At 47.7% G+C, this 26,831-nt stretch overlaps 1 protein-coding gene across 4 annotated transcripts in view; it reads left to right on the top strand.

The window, feature by feature from the left end:
* The window catches only part of dysf (dysferlin, limb girdle muscular dystrophy 2B (autosomal recessive)), a 375,567-nt gene that overhangs the window by 75,189 nt on the left and 273,547 nt on the right, over nucleotides 1-26,831 (top strand). For all 4 annotated transcript variants that reach the window (XM_041186042.1, XM_041186052.1, XM_041186062.1 and 1 more), the window contains exon 5: nucleotides 12,142-12,265. In XM_041186042.1, the coding sequence (XP_041041976.1) occupies nucleotides 12,142-12,265 (124 nt within the window). The remainder of the gene's footprint in view (nucleotides 1-12,141; nucleotides 12,266-26,831) is intronic.

The following is a 26,831-nucleotide window of genomic DNA, read 5'->3' as shown; positions in this document are numbered from 1 at the left end:
GCATCTTAAAGGAGGAGAGAGAGAGAGAGAGAGAGGTGGGGGTGTGGGGGGTTCAGGGATGGAATTCCATCAGTTAGGGCCCAGGCAGCAAAAGGCACAGCCACCGGTGTTGGAGCAATTAACACTGGGGATGCGGAAGAGGAATGCCAAGGCCAGAGTTGTCGGCCTCTTTACTTTCTCATTCTGATTGACTTTCTGTGAGTTTCTGCTCTTTTGTGGTTTTATTTTATACCCCAGCCGTAATGTAGTCTGAGGTTGATGGCCTGTGTAATTATAGCTTTGTGAAATGATCAAAGGGTCATTTCAGCTTTAACAGGCCTGGTTCGCACTGGAGCGGCGGGTGTTGGGGGGTTGGAGGGCTTTAGTTGCTCAGATTGATTCCCCCAGCTGGCTTCCATTAGCAACTGTGGAATCTGAGAAATCTGAGTGAATCAGCAAAGGGAAAGCCAAGAGCTTGTGGCTGTGTGAGTCAGAGCAGAATAACGCCTGCAAAATCGGAGACAGCGAGAACACTGGCCAAGGACTGACTGACTGACCAGCAAGAGCAGAATCAATCAGTTAGACCGAGTGAAGTCTCTGACAGGTTTCAACGAGAGAGGAAGAAGGTATCGAGGGAAGGGCAATCAAAAGCCACTCCCATTCCCTGATTAAGAAGCAAGATCATTGATTAAAGAGGCCTTGGAGAGAGTGCGGAGGAGATTTAGCTGTGGAGAGAGTCATGGAATCATGACGCACCGGAGGAGGCCATTTAGCCCATCATGCTTGTTCTAGCTCTTTGATAGACCCTGCCAACTCTTTCTGCACAGCCCTGCACGTTTTTCCTCTTCAAGTGTTCACTCAATTCCCTTTTTGAAAAGGAGAGCCAATGGATGTTTTCTTCTTGGACTTCCAGAAGGCCTTTGACAAGGTGCCGCACAGGAGGCTGCTCAGTAAGATAAGAGCCCATGGTGTTAGAGGCAAGGTACTAGTAGGGATAGAAGATTGGCTGTCTGGCAGAAGGCAGAGAGTGGGGATAAGGGGGTCCTTCTCAGGATGGTGGCCGGTGACTAGTGGAGTTCTGCAGGGGTCAGTGTTGGGACCATAACTTTTCACTTTATACATTAATGATCTAGATGAAGGAACTGAGAGCATCCCGACTAAGTTTGCAGATGATACAAAGATAGGTGGAGGGACAGATAGTATTGAGGAGGCGGGGAGGCTGCAGAAGGATTTGGACAGGTTAGGAGAATGGGCAAAGACGTTGCAGATGGAATATAACGTGGGGAAGTGTGAGGTCATGCACTTTGGTAGGAAGAATAGAGGCATAGACTATTTTCTAAATGGGGAGAGAATTCAGAAATATGGAGCGCAAAGGGACTTGGGAGTCCTAGTCCAGGATTCTCTTAAGGTTAATTTGCAAGTTGAGTTGGTAGTTAGGAAGGCAAATGCAATGTTGGCATTTATTTCGAGAGGACTAGAATATAAAAGCAGTGATGTGCTGCTGAGGCTTTATAAGGCTCTGGTCAGACCACATTTAGAATATTGTGAGCAATTTTGGGCCCCGTATCTTAGGAAGGATGTTCTGGTCCTGGAGAGGGTCCAGAGGAGGTTCATGAGAATGATCCCAGGAATGAAAGGCTTAACATATGAGGAACGTTTGAAGACTCTGGGTCTATACTCGATGGAGTTTAGAAGGATGAGGGGGGATCTGATTGAAACTTACAGAATACTGAAAGGCTGGATAGAGTGGATGTGGGGAATCCATTACCACAGAAGGCTGTGGAGGCCAGGTCATTGAGAGTATTTAAGACTGAGATAGATAGGTTCTTGATTGGTAAGGGGATCAAAGGTTACGGGGAGAATGTGGGAGAATAGGGTTGAACAACTTATCAGCCATGATTGAACGGTGGAGCAGACTCGATGGGCCAAATGGCCTAATTTCTGCTCCTATGTCTTATGGTCTTATGGTCTTATTATTGAATCTGCTTGCACCATCCTTTCAGGCAGCGCATTCCAGATCGTGACAATTCACTGCACGAAAATGTTTTCCCCTCATGTCGTCTCTGCTTCTTTTGCCAGTTACCTTAAACCTATGTCCTTTGGTTACCGCCCCTTTTGCAAGTAGAAACGGTTTCTCCTTATTCATCCCATCGACATCCATCAATATTTTGAACGCCATGATCAAAGCTCCTCTCAACCCTCTTTTCCCTGAGGAGAACAGCTCCAGCTTCTCCAACCTGAGCACAGAACCAAATTCCCTCACCCCTGAGTCATGAGGGAAAACATTTTCGTGCAGTGAATTGTTATGATCTGGTGATGATGAGTCAAAACGGTAATGATTCAGTATTCCAGCTTCTGCCTTAAACTGCTGAAAGTCACATGCTGCTGCCACTTGTTCAGGCTGGTAAGCGAGGTCCGTGGGAAATGTTGTATAGTGATCGGGGTGAATACATCTTAGTCTCCAAGTTGTAATGATATCCTAGGGTAACCCATAGCTGCCTGAAAGGGTGGCAGAAGCAGATTCGATAATTGTGTTCAAAAAGAGAATTGAGTGAACGCTTGAAGAGGAATAACGTGCAGGGCTGTGCAGAAAGAGCAGGCAGGGTCGATCTGAGAGCCGGAGCAATTAACCATTCTAGTTAATCTTTTCTACACCTTCTCAAAGGCCCAGTCGTTCTTCCTAAAGTGTGGTGCCCAGTATTGGACACAGTACTCAGCTGAGGCCTAACTACTGTTTCCTAAAGGTTTAGCATAACTTCCTTGCTTTTCTCCTCTATTTCTCGATTTATAAAGCCCTTAGGGGTTTTTTAAACAGCCTTCCCTTCTGCCACTCAAAGATTTTGTGTAAAGACACCTGCAGGTCCCTCTACTCCCACAAATATTGCACCATTTTAGTTCATTTTGCCTCTCCTCATTACTCTTAAATGTGTCACTTCACACTTCTCTGGGTGAAACTTCACCCGCAATGTGTCTGCCAATGCAGGAGGACATAGACCCGTGGAGGTCTATGTCCTCCTCATTTTGCACCACATTTCTGAGTTGTGTATATCTGCAAACTTTGATAGAATGCCCTGTACACTCAAGTCCAGATCATTAATATATTTTAAAGAGAGCACTGGTCCTAACGTTGAATGCTGGGGAGCACCTCTATTTACCTCCCTCTAGTCAGGAAAACTACCGCCTATCACTACTCTCTGATTTCTGTCTCTTAGCCAATTTTATATCCATACTGCCGCTCTGTTAACCAGCCTATTAGATGGAACTTTGTAAAATGCCTCTTAAACGTCCATATGTATATCAAACACCATTCCCCCATTAACCCTCTCCATATTCTCAACAAAGAACTTGATCTAGCTAGTCAAACATCATTTGCTTTCAACAAATCCTCGTTTACTTTCATTTATTTATGAGTCGATACTTTTCCAAACGCCAATTAGTTTTCTTTCCCTGGATTTGAGTATTTTTTAAATGTATGAACAGCTAAGGAGCAGAGGAGGTCCAAAGAGAACTTTGGATCCATGTACAAAGAATGCTGGAGGTCTTGAGAGGTGCAGTGGGTCACACCCCTTAAACTCCAGCTTAGAGTTCCACTCCAGGACTTGATGGCCAATGAAGGTGTGTTCACAACGCAGCCAAACAGGTTGAGTATCAACCTGCCAACCCTTCCAACACACGCCAATGGCAGGCGGTAAGAGCCGGAGAGATTCCTGGTCAGCCATGTGATGGAAAGAAAGTTGGAGCCTCTACCATCACTATCCATAGCTCCAGGCGACAACATGCATGGAAAAGTGCATATTGCCACAGCAACTCAGGCTCCCTGCATGAACCGCATTACTAAAATCTGGTGGGTGGGTACAAAAACTAATCAAAAATGCTAGCTAGTGGTACAAAGCCCTGGTTAGACAACATCTGGAATACTGTCCACAGTTCTGGGCGTTGCACCTTAGAATCATAGAACACTACAGCACAGAAAACAGGCCATTTGGCCCTTCTAGTCTGTGCTGAAATATTATTCCGCTAATCCCAATGACCTGCACCTAGTCCATAACCCTCCAGACCTCTCCCATCCATGTATCTATCTAACTTATTCTTAAAACTTAAGAGTGAGCCCGCATTTACCACGTCAGATGGTAGCTCATTCCACACTCTCACCACGCTCTGAGTGAAGAAGTTCCCCCTAATGTTCCCCCCAAACCTTTCCCCTTTCACCCTAAAGCCATGTCCTCTCGTGTTTATTTCTCCTAATCTAAGTGGAAAGAGCCTACTCGCATCTACTCTGTCTATACGCCTCATAATTTTGTAAACTTAGAAAGGAGAAATTGGCCTTGTTGGAGATGGATTGTCTCCTTCAGAACTTTCTCCAATAGTTTCCCTAACACTGATGTGAAACTCACTGGCCTGTAGTTCCCTGGCTTATCTCTACAACCCTTCTTAAATAGCGGAACATCCCCAAGGGTTCTCCAGTCCTCTGGCACCTCCCCCGTAGACAGAGAGGAATTAAAAATTTGGGTCAGAGCCCCTGTGACCTCCTTCCTTGCCTTCCTCAGCAGTCTGGGACTCAAATCTTCCAGACCTGGAGATTTGTCCACTTTTAAACCTGCCAACACCTCCAATACCTTGTCACTCCCTATATCAGTTCGCTCAAGAACCTCGCAGTCTCTATTCCCGAGTTCCATACCTTCATCCTCATTCTCTTGGGTGAAGACGGATGTGAAGTATTCATTCAACACTCTACCGAGGTCCTCTGGCTCCACCCATAGATTGCCCCTTTGGTCCCTAATGGGCCCTACTCTTTCCCTGATTATCCTCTTCCCATTGATATACTAATAGAATATCTTGGGATTTTCCCTACTTTTACCAGCCAGAGTTTTCTCATATCCCCTCTTTGCTCTCCTAATTGCTTTCTTAAGCTCCACCCTGCACTGTCTGTACTCCACTAATGCTTCCATTGGACCTGCTAAAAGCCTCTCTTTTCCTTCTCATCGTATCCTGAATATCTTTGGTCATCCATGGTTCTCTGGGCTTGTTACTCCTTCCTATTACCCTAGAGGGAACATGTTGAGCCTGTACCCTCCCCATTTCCTTTATGAACGGCCCCCACTGCTCCTCGGTAGATTTCCCCACAAGTAGCTGTTCCCAGTCTACCTTGGCCAGATCCTGCCTTATTTTACTAAAATCCGCTCTCCCCCAATCCAAAACATTTTTTTGCAACTTGTCTATTTCTTTGTCCATAAACAGGCTTAAATTGTATCGGGCCCCTTATTCCCCACGCTCCCCACTTAGCCCTCCTCCTCAATCATGCATGGTATTTTTCCCCCTTTCAAGATGTACCAATCAAATCACCAATTGCAAAAAGGTAAAATGATAACTCCTATTGTTGGCATCTGGTTATAAATATCGTCCAATATACATGCAGCATGTGTCATTCGTATTTAGAACAGCAATGATATAATGCAGTGTTAGTTTGTGTGCACCCTCTCAGTAATCCCATCATGATTGCTGCTTCTCACTACAATATATTTTCAATATCTACTATGTAACACAACTTTATCACAATATTTCAATACTTCAAAAAACTCATAAAAAGCATCAAGATAGAGTGAGATAACAGATAGCTGGACAAAAGGACAAAATTGAAGACAATAAAAAAGACTCTTGAGAATCATGTGCAGGATAAAACAGGTTACTGATTCATTGTGAGCCCATTACACTCCCCTGTCCTGGCAATTTCACCCACAAAACCTGGCCACAGCAAACTTTCATTAGCAACAAAATAAACAGAACTCCAGCCATGATTCCACCCTCTTCTCATCCATACAAAATGACATATGAACGTATGTATTAGGAGCAAGAGGAGGCCATTCAGCCACTCGAGCTTGCTCCACCATTTGATAACAATGCCTATATTCTACCAGTGACTACTACTTAAAAGTGCTTCATTGGCTGTAAAGTGATTTGGGAAATTGTAAAGGGTGCTGTTTCAATGTAGGTTTTGTCTTTCTTTCATTACATCAGGCAGAATGACAGTAGCAACGGTGAAACTGGAGACCCAATGCGTATTCTCTAAGGATAATTAATCACAGAGCCAACAACTGATGTTAGGAAAGTGGCTACAAGTAAACCACTATGTATACCAAACAATTCAACTCTGTAGCTAATACATCTTTACCATTCTGACATTTCTGGCACCAACCCACAAAATGCATACATGGTATTTGCCCTTTGACACTAATGACACTACCACCAGGATTTGCCAATCAGACATCTATCAACATCTTAGAAAAAATGTGGATTGAATTGTTGATGTGAAATTTTCAGAGAATATAAATTCAGTGCGACCTTAACTCAAGAAGTGCATTGTTTCCCATTGCCCCGGAAGTTACCATACAAATTGTGTTGTACACTGTGAATTTACAGCCTAACATGGAAATATGTAATTCATAAATAGAAATCATCATCAGCAGCAAGAGAGTCAGTCACACCACCATCCAACATCCCCCCATGCCACCCCAACACCCCTTCCTTAGTCAAGGGTTGCTAAGTAATCTAATGGGATGTGGGCATCGCTCCCAAGCCCAACATCTGTTGCCCATCCCTAATTGCCCTCAAACTGAGTGGTTTGCTAGACCATTTCAGTGGGCAGTTAAGAGTGACTCATTGCTGTGGGTCTGAAGTCACATGGAGGCCAGACCAGGTAAGGATGGCAGGTTTCCTTCCATAAAGGACATTAGTGAACCAGATGGGTTTTTACAGCAATCGATGATAATTTCATGGTCAGTATTACAGAGACTGGCTTTATATTCCAGATTTTAGTAATTGAATTTAAATTCCACCAGCTGCCTTGGTGGGGTTTGAACCGATGTCCCTGGAGAATTAGCCTGATTCTCTGGATTACCCGTTCAGTGATATTACCACGATGCCACCATCAGCAGACGTCTGGGCCTAACTCAAACAGCTGAGCATGGATTCTCTGGCCAGCTACTGCAAGAAAGTATTCAGCCACTGTTTGGCTTTGCTCCATCTTCCAACCTCCTCCGGGAATCCTCCTGAGGAGTGGGATCAGCAATAGTGAATTCCAAAGGATTCCGGCCTCCAGCTTTCTCTGTCAGCTGTTTCAAACTTCTCTCCTTGGGGCATAGGTTTATTATATTTAGAAGTAAATCTCTGGTGTTTTGGTGAATGGCAGCAAAACTGGGGCTGTGCTTAAATTAAAATGATATAGTTTGTGGTTATCATACATTAAAGGCAGTGACTGTCCTCCATCTACACTAACCCATCAAACACTCTGAGAACAGGTGCTGTACTGGTTGCATGCATGCTGAGAAGTATAAATGGAGATTTACTCTGTATCTAACCCCGTGCTGTACCTGTCCTGGGAGTGTTTGATGGGACAGTGTAGAGGGAGGGTTACTCTGTATCTAACCCCGTGCTGTACCTGTCCTGGGAGTGTTTGATGGGACAGTGTAGAGGGAGGGTTACTCTGTATCTAACCCCGTGCTGTACCTGCCCTGGGAGTGTTTGATGGGACAGTGTAGAGAGAGCTTTACTCTGTATCTAACCCCATGCTGTACCTGTCCTGGGAATGTTTGATGGGGACAGTGTAGAGGGAGCTTTACTCTGTATCTAACCCCGTGCTGTACCTGTCCTGGGAGTGTTTGATGGGGACAGTGTGGAGGGAGCTTTACTCTGTATCTAACCCCGTGCTGTAACTGTCCTGGGAGTGTTTGATGGGGACAGTGTAGAGGGAGCTTTACTCTGTATCTAACCCCGTGCTGTACCTGTCCTGGGAGTGTTTGATGGGGACAGTGTAGAGACAGCTTTACTCTGTATCTAACCCCGTGCTGTACCTGTCCTGGGAGTGTTTGATGGGGACAGTGTAGAGGGACATTTACTCTGTATCTAACCCCGTGCTGTACCTGTCCTGGGAGTGTTTGATGGGGACAGTGTAGAGGGAGATTTACTCTGTATCTAACCCCGTGCTGTACCTGTCCTGGGAGTGTTTGATGGGGACGGTGTAGAGGGAGCTTTACTCTGTATCTAACCCCGTGCTGTACCTGTTCTGGGAGTGTTTGATGGGGACGGTGTAGAGGGAGCTTTACTCTGTATCTAACCCCGTGCTGTACCTGTCCTGGGAGTGTTTGAATGACAGTGTAGAGGGAGCTTTACTCTGTGTCTAACCCCGTGCTCTTCCTGTCCTGGGAGTGTTTGATAGATGAAGGAGAGGTGATGGCGTAGTGGCTGGACCAATAATCCAGAGACCCATGGTAATGCTCTGGGGACCAGGGTTCAAATCCCGTCAATGGCAGATTATGGAATTTGAATTCAATAAAAATTTGGAATTAAAAGTCTAAGGATGACCATGATACCATTGTCGATTGTTGTAAAAGCCCATCTGGTTCACTAATGTCCTTTAGGGAAGGAAATCTGCCGTCCTTATCTGGTGTGCTCTACACGTGACTCCAGACCCACAGCAACATGGCTGACTTTTAAGTACCCTCTGAAATGGCCCAGCAAGTCACTCAAACTGTTGCAAAGCCTCAAAAAAGCGATGAAACTGGACGGACCACCCGGCATCGACTGAGGCACCGCAAACGACAATGGCAATCTCAGCACTGTCGACCCTGCAAAGTCCTCCTCACTAACATCTGGCCAAAATTAGGAGAGCTGTCTCACAGACTAGTCAAGCAACAGCCTGACATAGTCATCCTCATAGAATCATATCTTATAGATAATGTCCCAGACATCACCGTCGCCATCCTTGGGTATGTCTGTCCAGCACGACAGACCCAACAGAGGTGGCGGCACAGTGGTATACAGTCAGGAGGGAGTTGCCCTGGGAGTCCTCAACATCGACTCTGGACCCCATGAAGTCTCATGACATCAGGTCAAACATGGGCAAGGAAACCTCCTGCTGATTGCCACGTACCGCCCTCCCTCAGCTGATGAATCAGTGCTCCTCCATGTTGAACATCACTTGGAGGAAGCACTGAGGGTGGCAAGGGCGCAGAATGTACTCTGGGTGGGGGACTTCAATGTCCATCACCAAGAGAGGCTCAGTGGCACCACCACTGAACGAGCTGGCCGAGACCTGAAGGGCATAGCTGCTAGACTGTGTCTGCAGAAGGTGGTGAGGGAAAAATATATTTGATCTCATCCTCACCAACATACTTGGTGCAGATGCACCTGTCGATAGGAGTGACCACAGCACAGTCATTGTGGAGGTGAAGTCCCGCCTTCACATTGAGGATACCCTCCATCATGTTGTGTGGCACTGCCACCATGCTAAATGGGATAGATTTCAAACAGATCTAGCAAGTCATGACTCATCTATGTGGGCCACCAGCAGCAGAATTGTACCTGAACACAATCTGTAACCTCATGGCCCGGCATATCCCCCACTCTACCATTACCATCAAGCCAGAGGATCAACCCTGGTTCAATGAAGAGTGCAGGAGGACATGTCAGGAGCAGCACCAGACACACCTAAAAATGAGGTGTCAACCTGGTGAAGCTATAACACAGGACTACTTGCCTGCCAAACAGCACAAGCAGCAAGTGATAGACAGATGTAAGTGATCCCAGAACCAACAGATCAGATCTAAACTCTGCAGTCCTGCCACATTCAGTCACTGGATGAGGCGGCTCCACAAATATCCCCATCCTCAATGATGATGGAACCCAGCGCTAGAAGTGGTGAGTGGATGATCCATCTCGGCCTCCTCCGGAGGTCCCCACCATCACAGATGCCAGTCTTCAGCCAATTCGATTCACTCCACGTGATATCAAGAAACGGCTGAAGGCACTTGTTGCTTATGAAAATTAATGAACAGCCAAAGAACAGTTGGCTGCAGTTTTGTGGGACCAGCTGATTTGCATCTCATTATGGTAACAAACCATTCAGCCCATCTTGTCCTTAATGGTGTTTATCTTCTACATAAACAGTGGTTCTACTCAAATGCATTTGCCCAGTACCCATATCTCTTTATTCCCTTTTCCTTCAACCATCTGTCTAATATATTAGAATCAAACAGCATAATCGGGGGCCATTTGGCCTGTCCTGTCGATGCTGGCTCTTCGAAAGAGCTATCGAATTAGTCTCAATCCCCACTGTTTCCCATAGCCCTGCAATTTTTATCCCTTCGAATATTTATCCAATTCTATTTTGAAAATTACTATTGAATCTGCTTTATTCACCCTTTCATGCAGCACATTCTAAATCAAAATAACTTGTTGAGTAAAAAAACTTATCATCTTATGTCTGATTCTTTTGCCAATTTGTTTTGGTTTGGTTACCAATCCTTCCACGAGTGTAAACATTTTCTCCCTCTTTATCAAAAACCCTTCTAACTTTGAGTACCCTGATGAAATCACACCTTAACCGGGAGGATTTAACATCGTACATGTTACAGACTTAAATGTGGCTCACCTACTGTCTCCCCAAAGCCTGTCCACCATCTACAAGGCACAAGTCAGGAGCGTGATGGAATACTCCCCACTTACCTGGATGAGTGCAGCTCCCACAACACTCAAGTGACTTGACACCATCCAGTCTGTTTGATTGGCACGCCTTCCACAAATGTTCATTCCCTCCACCACCGACACAGAGTAGCAGCAGTGTGTACCATTAACACGATGCACTGCAGGAATGCAGCAAGGCTCCTTCGCCGGCACCTTCCAAACCCTATTACCTTCTACCATCTACAAGGACAAGGGCAGCAGATAGATGGGAACATTGTCACCTAGAAGTTCCCATCCAAGTCACTCACCACCCTGACTTGGAAATATATCGCCGTTCCTTCACTGTCACTGGGTCAAAATCCTGGAACTCCCTCCCTAACAGCACTGTGGGTGTACCTACACCGCATGGACTGCAGCGGTTCAAGAATATACAAGTGACATGTGCATCCTGAGTCTGAATAATATAAACACGAAAGTGGATTATTTGGTGTCTCATATTGAATACTCCCTCAGTGAGGATCACAGTTGCCTTGTGACAAACACCACTGGTGTGGCCGAAGGCTCCTGGTGTAGGGCAGATAATGGAATGGTTTGGGGACTAATAGTGTGGGTGCAGACTAATGGAAAAAAAAAGAATTTGTATTTACCTTTAAATCACCTTTCACCATCTCAGGAAGTTCCAAAGTGTCTTATAACCGATGAAGTACTTTTGAAGTGTAGCCACATCCCAGTTGTGTACAGTAAGCTCCCACAAATATCAATGTGATAGAGACCAGATAAACTGTTTTGATGATGTTGGCTCAGGAATAAATATCAGCAAAACACCGGTGAAAACCCCCTTGCTCTTCTTCAAATTAGCAACCACAGGACCTTTCACATCTGCGTGAGAGGGCAGATAGGGCATTGGTTAATGCATCTCCAGCAGTGCAGCAACCCCTTGGTACTGCACTGACAATGTCAGTCTGGATACCGTCTGTCTGTGAAGTTCCTGGACTGGGAGTTAAATCACTGACCTCCTAACTGAGTGGCGAGAGTGATAGCCACTGCGCAAGTATAACCCAGACCACTAAAGAGAAAGGACAAGTTAATTGGGTGCAACTTTTTGTCAGGGGGCCTACATGATGTGGTGGTAATGTCATGGGACTAGTCATCCCAGAGCCCAGCCTAATGCTTTGCAGGGGAACGGGTTTCAATCCCACCATAGCAGCTGGTGGAATTCGAATTCATAAACATCTGATTTCAGTAACAGCTATCATTGGTTGTTGCAAAACCCTATCTGGTTCACTAGTGTCCTTTAGGGATGGAAATCTGCCATCCTTACCTGGTCTGGACTACCTGTGACTCCGGGCCTACGGCAATGTGGATGACTCTTAACTGCTATCTGAAGTGAGCAGCCCATTTAGTTCAAGGGCAATTAGACATTGTCAGTGATGCCTGCATCCCATGAAAGAATAAAGGAAAAAAGATTATGTAATGATCTGAAATTGATGTGTACTTTACAGTTTGGAATGTTCCCTGGTCAAACGGCAATTATACTCTGAATGACCCGAACTTGTGCTTACCTGATAGCAATTGGGCTTCATTGCCTTAAAGGGACACTGTTTTATCTTGACAGATAAATGTGGGCGATGTGAACTAACCAATGACCCCCACCTTGGCTAGTTTTGAGTAAAAGTGTTTTTCTTTTCTCCTTGTCCTTGACAGGCCACCATAATTCTGCAGGTCTCGTACATCCCTCCACCGGGAGCCATGCCTGTATTCCTGCCACCACCAACTCAACCTGAGGTGACAGCGACAGAGGTGTCAACGGATACTGACATCCCCACTGGTAAGATAGTGCTGTAGGTGAGCGGCGGGGATGGAGGGCAGTGGGTGAAGAGCCGAATATTTGTACCGGTTAATCTGGCAAACTCTACGGTGGAAACTAAAACCATGAAGTCCAAAAGCTTTGATCTCCGATTATGGAAAATCATAAACTCTCTGCATCCAGATCTCGGAGAGAATGTTGTATTGTCAGAGGTGCCAACCTTTGCATGAGGTGATACTGAGGTCAACTCGTGTGAAAGAAACGCTTTCACTTATGTAAGCTTCACATGCAGTGAGCTAGTGATGAAGCAGCCATCCCGATATAACGAAATACAGCAGTCATATGTCATACAGCAAGATCATGCAAAAATAATTGACATAAATAACCAATTGTTGTGTTTGTGGTGGTATTGGTTGAGGGGTAAATGTTGACCAGGGCAGCAGGAGGATTCATTGCTCTTCCTTGATTAGTGCCACTGGATCTTTAACCCTTCGCTGAGCCACTCAATTAGACAGAAACGGGGCAGAATTTTCACTGGCGCACTGTAGGTGAAGCAACTTGATGCTCGCTGCATGAATGAAAGCCTTTCTTTCAGAAGAGTTGACCTCAAGTGTCATCCAGTGCAAAGGTTGACACCTCGGACAGAATTTTCAGGTCGGTGGGCGGGCACGATCGGTGGGTCCAGGACTGGCTGGGAAACGGACCACCGGCTGTGATTGGCACCCCCCAACCCCCGGGCCGCGATTTCACACAGGTTGGCCAATAAACCGCCAGCTGCCTCGGGGAGCTGAAGACTTTGTGAAGCATGGACATTTTCTTCCGGATTTTAAAATCTTCGTTTAATTGTTTCAATCAGTCACCTGAGCATATACGTGATGAAAATTCTGTCCATATATTTTTTTAAATTTAATAATGGTAACCTCATCCTGCCCTTGGATGAGGTTTCACCAAAAATGCAAAGTCCGCCTGGCAAGAGTCCAACCATAAGGTTGGACGGACCACGAGAAACCGGGGACAGTGGGAACTTTAATGGGCTTAGTTGCCCTCTTAATTGTCGGCGGGCGCGCTTCCAGCTCTTGCCAGTGCCCGCCGACCGCAATCTGGCAAGAGCGCGGGATGATGTCTGGATGCTCGCCCAACATCTTCTCTCACAATTTTACGCTTGAGCAGGTCGGGTGTGTGCCTACACGCCAGCCAGAGACTTCTGCTCATGGTCTCCATTCGACACCTGATATTAAGAACGGCACCTTTGACAGTGCAGCACTCCCCACCCACCACCGCCGTCCCTACAGTTTACAACCCACGCTCGGTTCATCCAGTCCCCATATGGGCTTTGAACCGAGAACTTTCAAACCCTCGAGCAAGTGTGTGATCAACAATTTGACGCTTGTAGCTAGTACCGCACTGCTTCTGGGCCCTGTTCAACAAATCCGCCCACCTGCTGAATGCCTGATTTAATATCTTTGTGGTTTGCGTGTTTAAATCTCCCCATTGTAAGTCACCGGGAAGAAATTTCCTGTCGGTGGGTGGGGGGGGGGTGGGGCCCTCTCGCCAACGTGTACAATGATATGCGGTGATGTCAGGCGGCCTTCCCGACGACAGGCGGCCTTCCCGGTGATGTCAAGTGGCCTTCCTGACGACAGGCGGCCTTCCCGGTGACAGGCGGCCTTCCCGACGACAGGCAGCCTTCCCGACGACAGGCGGCCTTCCCGACGACAGGCGGCCTTCCCGGAGACAGGCGGCCTTCCCGACGACAGGCGACCTTCCCGGTGACAGGCGGCCTTCCCGACGACAGGCGGCCTTCCCGATGATGTCAGGCGGCCTTCCCGACGACAGGCGGCCTTCCCGGTGACAGGTGGCCTTCCCGATGACAGGCGGCCCTCCCGACGACAGGCGGCCTTCCCGACGACAGGCGGCCTTCCCGATGATGTCAGGTGGCCTTCCCGACGACAGGCGGCCTTCCCGACGACAGGCGGCCTTCCTGACAACAGGCGGCCTTCCCGACTACAGGCAGCCTTCCTGATGATGTCAGGCGGCCTACCGACGACGGGCGGCCTTCCCGGTGACAGGCGGCCTTCCCGACGACAGGCGACCTTCCCGGTGACAGGCGGCCTTCCCGACGACAGGCGGCCTTCCCGATGATGTCAGGCGGCCTTCCCAATGACAGGTGGCCTTCCCGGTGACAGGTGGCCTTCCCGACGACAGGCGGCCCTCCCGACGACAGGCGGCCTTCCCGACGACAGGCGGCCTTCCCAATGATGTCAGGTGGCCTTCTCGACGACAGGCGGCCTTCCCGACGACAGGCGGCCCTCCCGACGACAGGCGGCCTTCCCGACGACAGGCGGCCTTCCCGGTGACAGGCGGCCTTCCTGACGACAGGCGGCCTTCCCGACGACAGGTGACCTGCCCGACGTCACCGCCCGCCATTTAGGTTGTCAGTTCGGGCGGGCGTGCAGCTGACTCAGCTCCGTGCCCGCCGGACTGTCAGAGGCCTATTAAGGCCGTTAACAAAGTAATTAAAGCTGTTAAGAAGGTGGCCCGTCCAACCTTAAGGTTGTCGGGAGGGGGGGTGGTGGGGCAGGCGAAGAGCCCAGGCAGCCTTCGCATTTTCATGGAACCACATCCACGGGCGGGGTGAGGCTTCGTGAAGGGTTTATTAACTGCATAAAATTTTTTGAAAACATTAATGGACGTGTCCCAGCTCGTGTGACAGTTTCACACGAGGGGACAGGTCCTTAAAATGTTTTTAAACCTTTATTCCATTTTCCAAAGATCGCAGGCCCCAACTCAGGGGAATCCCCCACCGCACAGGGAGCGCTCGGCGCTTCCGAGTGTGCGTCACGCAGGGCGGGCCTTAATTGGCCTGCCCATGTAAAATGGCGGCGCCCCCCCGCCCCGCCCCCCAACCACCACCGATTGGGTTCACGCTTGCTCCCGCCCACCCCTGCACACAACACCCCCCTGGAGTGGGGGGAAATTTCTGCCCATAGGGAGAGACGGACAAGGGTCGCCGACTTGCTATGGCCTGCGGGACACTGTTCTGCCAACTCTGCACCGAGACACAGCAAGGTTACCGTGCCAACCAACTCCCCCACCAATTCTGAATGCCTGTTTGGAGCCTGTTTCCATAAATCAGGACACAGCAGGATTAATCTGAAGTTCTGGGATATGCTGAGCCTTTGTGCAAATGTTTCCCCTTGTGGGAGGAATCCCAAAACAGAGGCCGTAAGTATAAGATAAATCCAACAGAGAATTCAGGAGAAATTTCTTTATCCAGAGAGTGGTTCCTGGAAAGGAATTGAAAGGTATGTATGTGGGGTTAGATGAATAGGTGTGGGGAGGAGGTCCATGTGGCAGCCGGGCTGAATGGCCTGTCTCTGTGCTGTAAATACTACGGAATTCAAAGTGTTCATCAACCAGGTTACATTGAGACAGCTTCCAGAAATAGTGGGGGATGTTAATTCGGAGGAGAATTCTCCGCCAATTTTAATGAGTGATTTTAATGGAATGTGTTATTGTCCAGTGTGATTGGTGCAGACCCCCTCCTAGAGGGAGTTGGACTGGTTCCTAATGGGGACAGAGATTATACTCTATAGAAGGCAAGTGGGTTAACTAGTATCACTTACCCCATGTGATTTCAATCACTCGAGGAATTCCCCTCTGACTCCCTCAGGTTTGCTCCCTGCTTTTCTTCCCCCGGGTTTCCTCTCTTCCTTCTGTTCTTCTGTGAGGAGAGCACAGAGAGGCTGCAAAGACATATCGGAGGGAATCTTCTGCTCTCGCCGGTGGTGAGCTTGGAGGCGGGGAACGGCGTGTTGTTGGGGGGGGTGGGCGGTGGGTGTGGGGTGGAGATGGCAGATTGAGCGAACCCCCACCACCTTACCGCCTCTGCCAGAGTTAAGTTCTGGGTGGGAAGGCCAATTAAAGGCCACTTAGGGGCCTCATCCAGCCAGCGCTGGGGTTAACCCAGCTGCAGGTGGGCCTATCGCCATGTGGCTGCCCTGTGGGCAGCTTGTCACCTCCGGTGGGTGCGGTCAAAGGCACTCAGTGCTGGATCGAGTGACTGGACGTTGGAGACAGAGGGGAGGTGTCTGCTGAGAGCCACCCTCCTTGCCCTTGCTTTTGACCCCCCTGCCCTCCCTCTCCCTGTGACCCCCACCCCACAAAACCACCCCGACTGCCCCCACCCCCCCCTACCACCCCCCAACCACAATACTTAGCTTTGCCCTGGCTTGCTCCATGATCCTGAGACTCTGGGGGTGGGGGTGTTCTTCCAGCAGCAGCCACGCATCCCCAGTGCCTGTTGAACACAAGAGCTGTCGGCCTCTGATTGGCTTTTCTACTCTTCCTGCCAAAGTGAACAAGTTCACAGTTTCCCACACTATACTCCATCTGCTAAATTTATCCCCAGTCGCTTAACCTGCCTATATCCCTTTGCAGACTCTCTCCCTCCTCTTGACAACTTACTTTCCTGCCTATCTTGGTGTCATCAGCAAATTTAGCCACCATACCTTTAGTCCCTTCATCCAAATCATTGATTTAGATTGTACATAGTTGAGCCCCAGCAATAATCCCTGTGGCACTCCACCAGTTACAGCTCGCCAACCTGAAGAAGACTCATTTATCCCTGCTCTCTGCTTCCTGTTAGCTAAGCAATCCCTTGCCCATGCTAAGATGCGCTCCTATCTTGTGTCCTAGCCTTCGATGTGGCACCTTATCAAATGCCTTTCGCAAATCGAAGTAAACCACATCTACAGGTTCCCCTTTATCCTCCTTGCTTGTTACACCTTCAAAAAACCCCAATAAATTAGTTAAACACAATTTTCAATCTACCTGATCAAGTTATGATTTTTTAGGTATCCTGCTATAACATCCTTAATAATGGATTCTAGCAATTTTCTTCTGACAGTTCTTAGTCAACTGGCCTGTAGATTCCTGCTTTTTGCCTCCCTCCTTTCTTGAACAAAGGTGTTACGTTAGCTATTTTCCAATCTGCTGGGCACCTTCCGGTATCTAAGGAATGTTGGAAGATTATAACAAATGCATTTACTATCTCTGCAGCCACTTTTAAGACCCTGGGATGCAGGACATCTGGTCCCGGGGACTTGTTAGTCTTTAGGTCTGCTTTCCCAGCACATTTTCACGTCCCCCCTACCATTCACCTCTTGATTTTTAAGTATCTTTGGGAAGTTTTTAAAGTCTTGTACACCGAAGACAGACACAAAATACCTGTTCAACCCCTCTGCCATCTCCTTGTTTTCCATTATCAATTCCCCAGCCTCACTCTCTAGAGGACCAACACTAGCTTTAGTTACACTTTTCCTAATTAAATACTTATAGAAACTCTTCCTATCTGTTTTTATGTTACTAGCCAGCTTTCTCTCATACTCAACTCTCTCCCTCTTTATTACTTTTTTAGCCATTCTTTGCTAGTTCTTAAAACCTGAGTAATCCTCTGACCTACTGATAATCTTAGCAGATTTGTGCAGTGTTTCTCTCTATTTGATACTATCCTCCACTTCCTTATTCAGCCATGGATAATGCTTCCTTCTCACAGAACTTTTCTTTCTCACTGGGGTAAATCTTTGCTGAGGGTTATTAAGTATCTCCTTAAAAGTCTGGCAGTGCAACTCTACTGTCCTACATTTTAAACTAGTTTCCCAGTTCACTTCAATTAGCTCTGCCTTCATATCCTCACAATTACCTTTATTCAGGCTTAAAACACTCATCTGAGGTCCACACCTCACCTCTTCAAAACGAACATGAAATTCTATTATGTTGTGACCACTGTCACCTAGAGGCTCCTTTACCACGAGGTTATTGATCAATTCTGCCTCATTACTCATTACCAGGTCTTGGATCGCCTGCCCCCTGGTTGGCTGTAGAATGCACTGCTCTAACAAATTGTCCCACATACCTTTGCCAATCTGATTCTTCCAATCTACTTGTAGATTAAAGTCACCCATGATTATTGTGGAATCCTTCTTACACACCCCATTTATTTCTTCCTGTATTCTCCATCCTACAGTGTAACTACTGTTAGGGGCCTATAAACTACTCCCACAAGTGACCTCTTACCTTTTCTATGTCTTATCTCTACCCAAACTGATTCTACATCTTTCTTTTTCGGGCTATGGTCATCTCTTACTCCTATACAAATGGCATCCTTAATTAACAGAGCTACCCCACCACTTTTTCTGAGCTTCCTATCTTTTTGAAATGTCAAATACCCTTTAATATTTAGGTCCCACCTTGGTCATCCTGCAACCATGTCTCTGTAATGGCAATCAGGCCATACATATTTATATCTGTCTATGCTAACAACACATCCATCTTGTTACAAATGCGCTCATTCAGATACAGAGCCTTTAACTCTGTCTTTTTACCATTTTTTGCAGTCTCTAGCTTTATCTGCTGGTGGACCCTTAAGTTTGTACTCTCTGTCCCTTCTGCCACATTCTGGTTATCTTTAACTAAATTGCTATCCTGCTCCAGTACCTCATTGTTTCCCTTTGATTTACTATCTCTCCTCTCCTTTCCCCCCACTATTTACTTTAAAGCTCATTCTACCACTCTAGTTTTATGACTCACCAGAGCATCAGACCCAGCACAGGTGAAGACCATCTCAGTAGTACAGCTCCCACTTTCCCCAATACTGGTGCCAGTGCCCCATGAATCAAAATCTATTTCTCCCACACCAATCTTTGAGACACATATTCATCTCTCTGAACCTTTTGTTACCCGATGCCAATTTGCTTGTGACTCCCCTAGTAATCCAGACCCTTTGAGCGTCTGCCTTTTAATTTAGCCCCTGGCTGCTCATAACCCCTAAGCAGAACCTCTTTTCTAGTCCTATCCATGTCGTTGGCCCCAGTGCGGACCCTGACAACTGGAACCTCCCCCTCCCATTGCAGTTCCTCTCCAGCCCCAAGCAAATGTCACAAACCATGTCACCCTTGCAGGCAACACGGCCATCTGGACTCAGGCTCCAGGCTGCAGAGGACTGTCCGTGCCCCTGACTATGCTATCCCCAACAACCACTACATTCCTGTCAAATCCCCCCCCCCGCTTGAATGGCTTCCTGTACCACAGCGCCGTGGTCAGTTCGCTGATCCACTTTGCAGCCCCCGCTTTGGTCCCCACAAGCTGCAGGAACCTCAAACCTATTTGACAATCGCAAGGGCTGAGGCTCCTCCACATCTACCTTCTCGGTCCCCCTACTTGCCTCACTCGCAGTCACACCCTCCTGTCCCTGACCACTCCCACAGAAGCCATGTGACAATGACCAGATAATCTGTGTAAGTGACACAGAAGTCAAACTCTGCAGATGCTGGAACTCTGAAATAAAAACAGAAAAATGCTGGAAATACTCAACAGGTCAGGCGGCATCTGTGGAGAAAGAAACAGAGTTAACAGTTCAGGCCTGTGACCTTTCATCTGATGAAATGTCACCAACCTGAAACATTAATGCTGTTTCTCTTTCCACAGATGCCGCCTGACCCATTGCCTAATTCCAGCTTTTATGTCTGTTTCAGCGCTGTGGATTGAGGGATAAATATTGACCACGGCACCAAGGAGAACTCCCCTGATCTTCTCCAAAATAGTGCCATAGGGCTTTTTACATCCGCCTGAGAGAGGAGACAGAGGGCCTCAGTTGGAAACCTCATCCAACAGACAGCGCTTAACTGTGTAATACACCCTCAGTACCGCACTGCAGTGTCAGCCTGGATTACGTGCCCTTGTTTCTGGAGTGGGATTTGAACACAGAAACTGCTAACTCAGAAGCAAGAGTGTTACCCATTGAGACACAGCTGAAGCTCTGGCTGTAGACTTGATGCACCAACTGACCTTTCCCTGGCTCCTTTATTTGAATACATTCCTTATGTTCATCGCTGGTCCTCATAGGAAGTCAAGGCCTTGGTTAGGGTAAACAGCAGGGTTGTTACGATGATAGCAGAGATGCGTAGCTTCAATGTGGAGAGATTGGAGATGATGTGCTCTTTAGAGTAGAGAAGGTTAAGGGGAGGTCCAGTAGAGGTGTTCAAAAACATGAGAGGTTTGGATGGAGTAAATGTTTCCTCTGTTGAGTGAGTCAGAAATCAGAGGATCTAGATTTTAAAATAATTAAGGAAATGGATGAGAGGGTAAATGAAGAGAAATTATTTCACACTCAAGGTTGTTGAGATCTGTAGAGATGGAGGTGTCAGATTCCATAGGAACTTTCTTAGATATTTTCTTGAAAGCGACCTATTTTGTAGGGCTTTGGGGAAAGCCTCAAGTGTGGGATTAAATTGAACAGCACTTTTAAAGACACACAGGAAGGACAGGCCGAAGGGCCCCCTGTACTTTTAGACTGTACGATTCCATGATCTAAGCGCTGTTGTTTGACCTCGCAGCGGTAAGAGGATGGACAGAGAGGTTTCGGGAGATTGGGTGACCCTTTACACTTGCTGGCAAATGGCAAGGGCTGGAAGCAGGTGGCGTGGGAGGGAGGTCAGATGTGGAGTGGGGCAGTGCAAACTGCAACTTTCCTTGTGAGGCTTCGGTGAAGCACCCGCTGCTGCTCCTGGACTCCGCCAAGGTAACTACCTACTTTGTACCTGTTGGTGCCTCTTTGTTCATTTTGACCGACTTCCCTGCTCAGGCCCCAGGCTAAAGTGCATTTGATGTCAGCTTGAGGATTCCGCCTTGGCTGCCTGAAGGTTCAGATTGCGGGCGGAGGGCTGAGGAATGGGAGGGGCGTTATGGTGGGGAGCGAGGTGGTTTCGAGTGACTAGCTACCCACTCGATTTTAACCCCTTGATTGCCCTGTGTCCACTTGTAACGGTACTGAGCAATGCTTCTGAACCCAACTGAAGCGATACAGATCATGAAGTGGGAACAGGCTTTGACCTCCTGATCCTTTCAAATATTGTTTACTCCCAAACACGAAAGAAGTCTGGAAGATCTTTCCATTGAATATTCCATTGGGATGATAGCTGCTCCCACAGAGTTCAGATCATATTTCTTAACCCTCCTCCATCCTGCAAGAAGGGGGAAATGCGAAGGGAAACATAACAAAAGCGGGGGATGGGGCTGCATTGGGGAAAGGCAGAAAGGGGAGGCAGTGACAGGGTGATATTGTCACTGGACGAGTAATCCAGAGACCCAGGGTAATGGTCTGGGAACCCGGGTTTGAATCCCACCACAGCACACACTGTGGAATTTGAATTCAATAAACATCTGGAATTAGATGACCATGAAGCCATCTGGTTTATTAATGCCTCTTTCAGGAGAGGAGACTGCCATCCTTTCTACATGTGACAATGTGGTTGACTTTTAACTGATGCTCTGAAATGGTCCAACAGGCCACTTAGTTGTATCAAACCATGACACAAAATTGGATAAGGAATGAAACCGGACAGACCACCCGGCATCGACCTAGGAACTGGAAACGACAACGGCAAATTCAGCCCTGTCGATCCTGCAAAGTCCTCGTTATTAACATCTGGGAGAGCTGTCTCACAAACTGGTCAAGCAACAGCCTGACGTAGTCATCCACATGGAATCATACCTTACAGATCATGGCCCAGACACCAGCGTCATCATCCCTGGTTATGCCCTGTTCCACCAGCGAGACAGACCCAGCAGAGGTGGTGGCACGGTGGTATACAGTCGGGAAGGAGTTGCCCTGGGAGTCCTCAACATCGACTCCAGACCCCATGATGTTTCATGGCATCAGGTCAAACATGGGCAAGGAAACCTCCTCCTGATTACCATGTATCGCCCTTCCTCAGCTGATGAATCAGTGCTCCTCTATGTTGAACACCACTTGGAGGAAGCACTGAGGGTGGCAAGGGCACAGAATATACTCTGGGTGGGGACTTCAATGTCCACCACCAAGAGTGGCTCTGCTACTGACCAAGCTGGCCGAGTCCTAAATGACGATAGCTGCTAGACTGGGTCTGTGGCAGGTGGTGAAGGAACCAACAAGAGGGAAAAACTTACTTGACCTCATCCTCACCAACCTGCCTGCTGTAGATGCATCTGTCCATGACAGTATTGGTAAGAGTGACCACCACACAGTCTTTGCAGAGACGGGGTCCTGTCTTCACATTGAGGATACCCTCCATCGTGTTGTGTGGCACTACCACCGTGCTAAATGGGATAGATTTCAAACAGACCTAGTAACTCAAGACAGGGCATCCATGAGGCACTGTGGGCCATCTGCAGCAGCAGAATTGTACTCAAACACAATCTGTAACCTCATGGCCATATCCTCCACTCACCCATTACCATCAAACCTGGTTCAATGAAGAGTGCAGGAGGGCATGTCAGGAGCAGCACCAGGCATACCTAAAAATGAAGTGACAACCTGGTGAAGATATAATGCAGGACTACTTGTGTGCCAAACAGGATAAGCAACAAGCAATAAATAGAGCTAAGCGATCCCACAACCAACGGATCAGATCTAAGCTCTGCACACCTGCCACGTGCAGTCATGAATGGTGGTGGACAATTAAAGAATTTACTGGAGGAGGAGACTCCATCAATAACTCCATCCCCAATGATGGAGGAGCCCAGCACATCAGTCCAAAAGGAAAGGCTGAAACATTTGCAACGATCTTCAACCAGGAGTGCCGAGTGGATAAGTGGATGAACAATCTCTGGAGGTCCCCAGCATCACAGATGCTAATCTTCAGACAATTCAATTTTTACAAGAGGCAATGGCATGGTGGTAATGTCACTGGGCTAGTAATCCAGAGACCCAGGGTAATGCCCTGGGGACTCGGGTTCGAATCCCACCATGACAGAAGGTGGAATTTGAATTTGATAAACATCTGGAATTGAAAGCCTAATTAGGACCTTTGTCGATTGTTGTAAAAACCCATCTGGTTCACTAATGCCCTTTGGGGAAGGGAGATCTGCTGTCCTTACCTAGTCTGGCCTACATATGATTCCCACAGCAATGTGGTTGACTCTTAAATGCCCCCTGAACAAGGGCAAATTGGGATGGGCAATAAATGCTGGCCTAGCCAACGTCACCGCTCACATCCCATGAATGAACAACAACAATTGCGCTCCACGTGATATCAAGAAATGGCTGAGGGCACTGGATACTGCAAAGGGAATGGGCCCTGACAATATTCCAGCAATAGTACAGAGAATTGTGCTCCAGAACTTGACAGGCCCTTGGCCAATCTGCTGCAGTACAGTTACAACACTGGTATCCGATCAGCAATGTGGAAAACTGGTCTGTCCTGCACACAAAAAGCAGGCCCAATCCAACCAATTGCAGCCCCATCAGTCTACTCCATCATCAGGGAAGGAATCATCAACAGATGCCTGCTTAGCAATAACCTGCTCACTGATGCCCAGTTTGGGTTCTGCCAGGGCCACTCAGCTCCTGACCTCATTACAGCCTTGGTTCAAACATGGACAAAAGAGCTGAACTCCAGAGGTGAGGTGAGGGTGACTGCTCTTGACATCAAGGTAGCACTTGACTGAGTGTGGCATCAAGGGGCCCAAGCAAAATGGGAATCGGGGGAAACATCTCTGCTGGTTGAAGTCATACCTAGCACAAAGGAAGATGGTTGTAGTTGTTGGAGGTCAATCATCTCAGCTTCAGGACATCACTGCAGGAGTTCCTCAGGGTAGTGTCCTCAGCCCAACCATCTTCAGCTGCTTCATCAATGACCTTCCTTCCATCATAAGGTCAGAAGTGGGGATGTTCGCTGATGATTGCACAATGTTCAGCACCATTCGCAACTCCTCAGATACTGAAGCAGTCCATGTTGAAATGCAGCAAGACCTGGACAATATCCAGGCTTGGGCTGACAAGTGACAAGTAACATTCGCACCACACAAGTGTCAGGCAATGACCATCTCCAACAAGAGAGAATCCAACCATTGCCCCTTGATGTTCAATACATTACCACCACCGAATCCCCCACTATCAACATCCTGGGGGTTACCATTGACCAGAAACTGAACTGGACTAGCCATATAAATACTGTGGCTACAAGAGCAGGTCAGAGGCTAGGAATCATGCAACGAGTAACCCACCTCCTGACTCCCCAAAGCCTGTCCACCGTCTACAAGGCACAAGTCAGGAGTGTGATGGAATACTCCCCACTTGCCTGGATGAGTGCAGCTCCCACAACACTCAAGAAGCTTGACACCATCCAGGACAAAGCAGTCCACTTGATTGGCACCCCACCCACAAACATTCACTCCCCCCACCACCGACGCACAGTAGCAGCAGTGTGCACCATCTACAAGATGCACTGCAGGAATTCATCAAGGCTCCTTGAACAGCACCTTCCAAACCCACGACCACTACCATCTAGAAGGACAAGGGCAGCAGGTAGATGGAAACACCATCACCTGGAAGTTCCCCTCCAAGTCACTCACCATCCTGACTTGGAAATATATCGCCGTTCCTTCACTGTCGCTGGGTCAAAATCCTGGAACTCCCTCCCTAACAGCACTGTGGGTGTACCTACACCACATGGACTGCAGCGGTTCAAGAAGGCAGCTCACCACCACCTTCTCAAAGGCAATTAGGGATGGGCCCTAAATGCTGGTCTATCCAGCGACACGCACGTCCCATGAATGAATTTTTAAAAAACTGGTCAAGGCCACCGGAGCCTCCTCCACTGCTTCATCCAACCCCATCAACATATCCTTCAATTCCTTCCTCCATCCTGCTTATGCAGCTACCCCTTAAATATATCTATGCTATTCACCTCAGCTATATCCCATGCTAGCAAGTTCCACAGTGTAACCACTTTCTGGGTTATTAAGTTTCTCCTAAATTCCTTATTGATTTTATATTTATGGCCCCTTGTTAATGTGTCACCTAGAGATCTTTATGTCTAAAAGATCGCTATCTTTTCTAGAGAAAAGAGCCCCTACAGTATTCTCTTATTCTGTCATTGGATGTAAGCATCACTGGCTAAGCCAGCCTTTATTACCCCTCCCTAGTTGCCCCTTGAGAAGGTGGTGGTGAGCTGCCTTCTTGAACCGCTGCAGTCCACGTGGTGTAGGTACACCCACAGTGCTGTTAGGGAGGGAGTTCCAGGATTTTGACCCAGTGACAGTGAAGGAATGGCGATATATTTCCAAGTCAGGATGCTGAGTGGCTTGGAGGGGAACTTCCAGGTGGTGGTGTTCCCATCTATCTGCCGCGCTTGTCCTTCTAGATGGTAGCAGTCGTGGGTTTGGAAGGTGCTGTCTAAGGAGCCTTGGCGAATTGCTGCATTGTATCTTGTAGATGTTGCACACTGCTGCCTCTGTGCGTTGGTGGTGGAGGGGGTGAAGTGTTAAGGTGGTGGATTATGTGCGGGATGCTTTGGTCTGAATGCTGTTGATATTCTTGAGTGTTGTTGGAGCTGCACTCATCCCGGCAACTGAGAGTATTCCATCACACTCCTGACTTGTACCTTGTAATCACTTGTACGGGGGAGGTGGTGGTACAGTGGTATTGCCATTAGACTGGTATTCTAGTGGTTCAGGGTAATGCTCTGGGGACCTGGGTTCAAATCCCACCATGGTAGATGGTGAAGTTTGAATTCAATAAAAACCTGTAATTAAAAGTCTGATGATGATGACCATGACCATTGTTGTAAAAACCCACCAGATTCACTTATGCCCTTTAGGGAAGGGAATCTGCCATCCTTTCCTGGTCTGGCCAACATGTGACTCCAGACCCGCAGCAATGTGGTTGACTCTTAAATGCCTCTGAACTAGGGAACCTAGGGATGGAAACTAGGGAAACTTCAGGTCATAGAGACTGGAAACATTAACTCTGTTTCTCTCTCCACAGAGGCCGCCAGACCTGCTGAGTTTTCCCAGCGTTTTCTGTTTCTGTTTCCGATTTCCAGCATCCACGGTATTTTGCTTTTATCGATGGGTAATAAATGTTGGCCTGGCCTGTGAGGCCCACATCCCATGAATGAATTAAAAAAATTCACCATTAGACAGTAATCTGCGAAAGTGGACCATCACTGGAACATAGGAATCACTGGAGCATGGGCCCATCTTCATCACTTTCTAACATCTTGGTGGTCATATGATGGAGTCGTTGACTAATCTTGGCAATCCATCTTCATCAATTACCCTCGTGAGATTTAAATAAGAACAGAAAATAATGGAAATACTGAGTGGGTCAGGTGGTACCTGTGAAGTGAGAAATAGGCTGGTGACCTCTCACCAGAACTTGAGAAAGATAGCAATGTAACGGACATAAGCTGAGGTGAGGAGAAATTACTTCAATCAGAGGGTTGTGAATCTTTGGAATTCTCTATCCTGGAGGGCTGCGGACGTCCAGTCAGTGGGTATATTCAAGGCTGAGGTCGATAGATTTTTGGACACTAGGGGAATTAAGGGATGTGGGGTTAGGGCAGGAAGGTGGAGCTGATCTAGAAGATTGAATGGCGGAGCAGGCCTGAAGAGCTAAAGGACCTACTCCAGCTCCTGTTTATTATGTCGCTTGTCATTTTAACACCCCATCCTGCTCCCTTGCCCACAGGTCCATCCTTGGCCTGCTGCATTGTTCCAGTGAAGCCCAACGCAAACTGGAGGAACAGCACCTCATCTTCCGACT

The sequence above is a fragment of the Carcharodon carcharias genome, chromosome 1 (genome assembly GCF_017639515.1).
Source record: "Carcharodon carcharias isolate sCarCar2 chromosome 1, sCarCar2.pri, whole genome shotgun sequence".
NCBI lineage: Eukaryota > Metazoa > Chordata > Chondrichthyes > Lamniformes > Lamnidae > Carcharodon > Carcharodon carcharias.
The sequence above is the reverse complement of the archived record's forward strand: the minus strand, read 5'-3'. Positions and strand labels throughout refer to the sequence as shown.